The sequence below is a fragment of the Guillardia theta genome, assembly GCF_000315625.1.
Source record: "Guillardia theta CCMP2712 unplaced genomic scaffold GUITHscaffold_34, whole genome shotgun sequence".
Taxonomy (NCBI): domain Eukaryota; class Cryptophyceae; order Pyrenomonadales; family Geminigeraceae; genus Guillardia; species Guillardia theta.
Window position 1 is genome coordinate 1 of NW_005434640.1, and position 5394 is coordinate 5394.

Genomic DNA, 5394 nt, shown 5'->3' on the forward strand with positions numbered 1-5394 from the left:
TCCTCCTCCTTCCTCCTCCTCCTCCTTCCTCCCTCCCTTCTCTCGTCTCTCCCTCCTCTTCGTACTCTTCCTCTCTCCGTCTTCCTCCTCCTCCCCCGCCTCTCCGCCTCTCCGTCTTCCGCCCATCGCCTCCGCCCTCCGCCCTTCCTCATTCTCTCCTCCCTGCCCCCGTCTCCCTCTCATCGTTAGCTGTCTCGCAGGCCCTTAAGGAAGATGTACATTACTCGATGAGAAACCCAAAGTGCACTCGCCTATGTCACAACGAAAACATGGTACCTAGTATCCCTCCTGCTCCCTGCTCCCTGCTCCCTGCTCCCTGCTCCCTGCTTGCGTGATCCTTTCTCCTCATCTTTATCTTCTCCTTCCCTTCCCGCCTCTCATCTCCCTCTGACTCTTGCTCAACTTCTTTCCTCTTCTCCCTACCAACTTATTCTTTCCCCTGCACCCCCATCATCTTTCTTCGATATCTCCTACATATGCGCAAAGGATGTTGCTCCCTCCCTCCCTCCCTCCCTCCCTCCCTCCTCTCCCTCCTCTCCCTCCTCGCCCCTTTCCTTCACCCCTCTCCTTCACCCTTCTTATTGAGTAACGGGACGTTCAAGGGCCTTGACATGCTTGGCAGGTGGTGGTGGGGACACTGGAAGGCGGTTTGTATCTAATAGATGTATACTGAATGAAACCTTTTCTGTGTTTGCTTTCTACACCCCCGCTTGACAAACATTTGAGATGTAGATTCTGAATCGCTCACATTCTGGACAACCATCATCGTTGTCGCACCCTATACTGAGTAACCATCTTTCTTCTCCGCTCACATTGCTCCAGTTTACCTCCCCTCCTCCTCTCCCTGCCTTACCTCGCTGTTCCACTCTCCCCCTTCCCACCACTCGACACATCATCCCACTTCACCTCCTGCCCCTCCTCCTCTCCTCCTCTGCCATTTCCTTCCTCTTCCCGCCATTTCTTGCGTCTCTTCGTCATCTCGCAGCAGCTCATCGCTGTCCGACCATTCCCACCTGCCCCGGCCGCATTGTCGGGGAGATTGCAAGGAGTACCCCACCCCCCCTCAGCATCAACGACCGTCTTTGATATACCACCCTCACCTGCCTGTCAACTTTGTACTACCCTGCTGTACCCCCCACCCCCCTTTCCCTTACCAACCTCTACCAAGACAATATACCCCCTACCCCTGCTTAATCATATCTACCCCCAACTCCCACCTACCCCCCGACCAATCGCTATACCCTTTTTGTACCCTACCCTACCACCCGATACGATCCCTTCTTACTACCCGTCTATCATCTTTTTTTCTGCATAAGTAGACAACTAGACCACCCCCTCGGTTGATATCTTCATCATACCCCCACCCCTCTCCAAATAGTGAAGAACCCCGGTATTGCGAGTACCCCACCCCTCAACGAGCCCCCAATCAGATCACCACCCGCCTCAGATACTCCATCAGCGACGCCATCCGTTGCCTGCGTTTTTCCCGGAAGAGCTCCTTAAAAATTTCAAATATTCGAATATTTTTGTTATAATTACAAATTAAGAAACAATATTCATTCTGAGGTTTCAAAAGCGCCTAGGTAACGCCCAGTCCGAATCTTGGAGGCACACTTGGACAAAGGACTATGGCAGGCCGGCCAGCGCCGCCGGCTGAACGTCGTAGAGTGTCGGGAGGGTGGGACATGGCAGGGATAACGGGAGTTAGCATCAACCATGTTGGAACAGACCAACATGCGCGGCAGAGGCCCAAGTCGGCGCTCGTAGGAAGGAAGATCGTCGGCCATGGAAGGTGAGGACAATTTTGAACTTGTGTCGCTGCCCGAAGTGTTGGTTCGAGGCTGTTGAGCTATGTTCTCGTCTTGTCTGGTTTCTTTTCCTGTCTTCTCGTTGAATCTTCTGGTTTGCCTCATTCCATGTAGCTCAGCCCTCTGCTCCCATCACCTCCATGGCTTCCCATTGTTGACCTTGCCTCCATGCTTTGAGCTCGGTACTGAGCGTGCTTGCCTTTCTGGACGCGACATGTGCTGAACTACTTGGCACGTGTCCTGTGACAGTTGATCCTCTCTTCCTTGCTGCATGCCCATCCTCATCGCTGTCTCTGTAGTCCTCTCAGCTGGACCCCATCGTCGTTCACGGTGCGCTAACGTGTTTTCAGCAACATCGTGCCCTACAAGACAGAGACGAATGGTTGCGGCACGGAGGACGGAGGAAGTTTCCGCAAGACGTCGTCGGTCCCGATCATCTACCCGCAGGAGAGGCACAGCATCTCAGGAGCAGACCCTTCGAAGCAAATCAACGGTTCTTGCGAGCTCCTGGGCATCAAAATCCGACCCCTCAGCGCTTTCACGACGTCTAGTGGGATGAAAGGAGCCGCGTCCGCTACTGAGAAGGTGAGAAGGGGATGCAGAGTGAGAGCAGGAGCCGAGGGGATTAGAGAGCAAGGGGAGGGGAGGGGAGGGGACAGTGGGAGAGCTGGGGAGGGGGAAGAGGAGAGGGGGAGGGGAGGAAGAGTGAGGAGGGATGTAAGAGGAGGGAGGAGAGTCTTAGTTGATGGTGCTCCTGCAGTTTGAGATTGAGGAGCTGAAGAAGGAGATCCTTGAGATCACCAGGAGGCTGAACACGATGAAGGACATGTCAACGGTGCAGCTTCAGGCACAGGTGTTGTGCAGTGGGTTGATGAGACGGAGGCCATGCTCAAAAGGTTCGTGTGTACCAGCGACCCGACGCAGGTGAGGGCTGCGAGCATGGCAGGGGAGGAGGCGGTGAGAGGTTCGGGCAGGTGCACATGGCCAAGAGCTCGCTCATGGCGCTCGTGCTCCAGAGGCACGAGGAGTTCCAGCGGTTTGCGCTGTGTGAGATAGGAGGAGTAATGGTGGAGAATGGCGGAGGTCAGTCGCTTCGGGGGGGCTGGGGCGAGGATGCAGGACCCGTCTGAAGGTGCTGGACAACCTGGTGGAGAAGGTGAGAGGAGAGCATGCTCGCTTGCTGCTTTGACTCGAAGCAGGCCAAGGAGCTCCACCATGAGGCTCTGGAGAAGGGGAAGGAGCATGTGAGCGCTGTGGAGGCCCTGCAGACGGCCCAGCTGGAGATCAGGAAGCTGACGGAGGAGCGAGAGCTGCTACGAGCCACCCTGTCGCACGCGAGCAAGTCCAAGGGAGGAAGCATGCAGATCATTCGGCCGTTCTCGGCGTCGAGGGTGAAGGAGAAGCCCGTGGAATCGCAGCTGGAGAAGAGCTGCTCGGGCTGCGAGACGCTGGAAGAGCAGCTGAAGGAGAGCAGGGGGAAGCTGGTGGGGGCGAGGAGGGAGGTGGAGGGGCTGGAGGAGAAGGTGGCTGGGCTGCAGCGGGAGAAGGAGGAGCTTCTGGCGCTAAAGTTGAGCCTAGAGCAGAGGAACGCCATGGCGAGAAAGTCGGGTGAGGAGATACCAGCTGGGGTGAAGGATTTGGAGGAGCTGAGAAAGAAGGTAGCGGCGCTGGAGAAGACGTTGAAGGGGAAGGAGGAGGAGGTGCGAGCAGCCAAGAAGAAGGCGGAGGAGGAGGCGGGGAAGAGTGCGAAGCTGGCGAAGGAGGTGAAGGACAAGGGCGAGCGGATCAAGGAGCTGGAGAAGCTTCTGGGGGAGAGCAACAGCAAGGTGGAGGAGGGAGGGAGGGAGGGAAGGAGGAGGGAGGGAGAGAGGCTGGGAGGGAGGGAGGGAGGGAGGGAGGGTAGGTGGTTGGCAGAGCGGGTGGTTGGGTTGTTGGCAGAGCGCTCCTGGAGCTGACGGGGTGAGCAGGTGAACGTGCTGGAGAAGAGGATCAACGACTTGTCGCTGAACATGCAGGCCAACGACGAGAGCAACGACAGTGCGTTCCAGAGAGAGCGGCAGCTGCTGAAGCAGATCGAGCTGCTGACGCAGGAGATGACGGAGGCGAGGAAGGAGGCGGAGAGGTCGCAGGAGAGGGTCAAGGTGGTGCAGAGAGAGAAGGAGGAGGCGCTGGAGGCGCTGGGGGGCCTGAAGAGGAGGATCAAGGAGGAGGCGGACGAGTCGGATGCGATCCAGAAGAAGCTGATAGCGGAGATGAAGCAGCTCAAGGAGCAGCTGGGCTCGAGCCAGCGAGAGGTTGCGAGCAGAGACAAGACGATCGGGCAGCTTGAAGTCAGCGTGAGGAACGGGAAGGTGGGGAAGAGGAGCCGAGCACGCGCAGCCGGGTAATTGTGTGCGTTGCTGCAGGACAAGATCTCAGAGCTGGAGGAAGAAATTCAGGCGCTGAAGGGGTTGATGGGGAAGAAGGATGAAGCTGAAGAGCTGAGAGGAAAGGTCAGGATTGCACCACCCTCCTCCTTCTCCTCCTCCTGCTCTCCTCCTCCTCCTCCTCCTCTCCTTCTTCTCCTCTCCTCCTCCTCCCTTCTTCTCACTATTCCTCCCTTCTCCTCTCCCCTCTAACTGCTTCTTCACCTTCCTGCCTTTCTTCTCATCATCCCTCCTCCTCCCTCGCGCGCTGACTGGGGGCGTGCAGGTTGGGCAGCTTCTCAGCTCCAACGGGGAGCTCAAAGACAAGGTGACGGTCCTGGGCAGCGAGAAATCCGCGCTGGAGGGGGAGGTAGGAAGTCCTTCCTGCTGCTGCTGCTGCTCTGACGCTCAGCAGCTCTCAGTGCTGAGGAAGAAGTGGGACGGGAGGGAGAGGGAGTGGCGGCAGGAGGTGGAGAGGACGGAGGCGGAGCAGAAGAAGGAGCGGGCGGCGCTGGCGGAGAGGGTCAGGCTGCTGGAGGGGAGGAGCAGCGAGTGGGAGAAGGGCAAGGCAGAGTTGCTACAGCTGAGAGAGAGACTCAAGGAAGTAGAGGTGCTTTCCTCCCTCGCCCCGTTCCCCTCCTCCTCCTCCTCCTCCCCCATCCCCTCCCCCTCCTCCTCGTCCTTCTCGCTTTCGTTCTCGTCTCTCCCTCCATTCCCTCTCCATTTCTCTCTTTGCCCCCTCCCGCCCCTCCCCTTCCTCCATCCACTCGCTGATTCTGATTTCTCGATCGTTGTGGCAGAAGGAAGGCAAGGACTCCTCGAGTAACTTGTTCTTGTCCTGCCTTGTCCTGCTCCTCACATCCCAGCAGGCAAAGAGCTGGACATGAAAATCCTCAAAGATGAAGTCGCTTCCCTCCAGCAGGTCGATACACCCTCCGCCTCCTTCTTGCCTGCCTGCCGCCTTTCCTGTGCTCTTCCTCCAGCTCCTCCTGTTCAGAGCTCTCCCTCCCTCCCTCACCCTCTCCTCCTCTCCTTTCCCTCCCTCCCTCACCCTCTCCTCCTCTGCTCTCGCCCTCTGGCCCTCTCCTTTCCCTTCCCTCCCCCTCAACAATCTCGCAGGCGCTACAGCAGCTGCAGCAGCAGCATGACGGCGCTCAGAGTCGATGCGTTGACCTGGAGGG

General features: G+C 57.9%; 1 protein-coding gene across 1 annotated transcript; it reads left to right on the top strand.

Moving 5' to 3' along the window:
* Window positions 1-1628: 1628 nt before the first annotated feature.
* Window positions 1629-5100, top strand: GUITHDRAFT_108395 (hypothetical protein; the record flags this gene model as incomplete). Its single annotated transcript, XM_005832444.1, has 12 exons — window positions 1629-1792; window positions 2159-2393; window positions 2569-2643; window positions 2685-2732; window positions 2783-2855; window positions 2897-2964; window positions 3008-3634; window positions 3776-4159; window positions 4214-4300; window positions 4500-4583; window positions 4629-4823; window positions 5014-5100. The coding sequence occupies 12 exons, from the start codon at window positions 1629-1631 to the stop codon at window positions 5098-5100; spliced, it is 2127 nt and encodes a 708-aa protein (XP_005832501.1).
* Window positions 5101-5394: the final 294 nt, after the last annotated feature.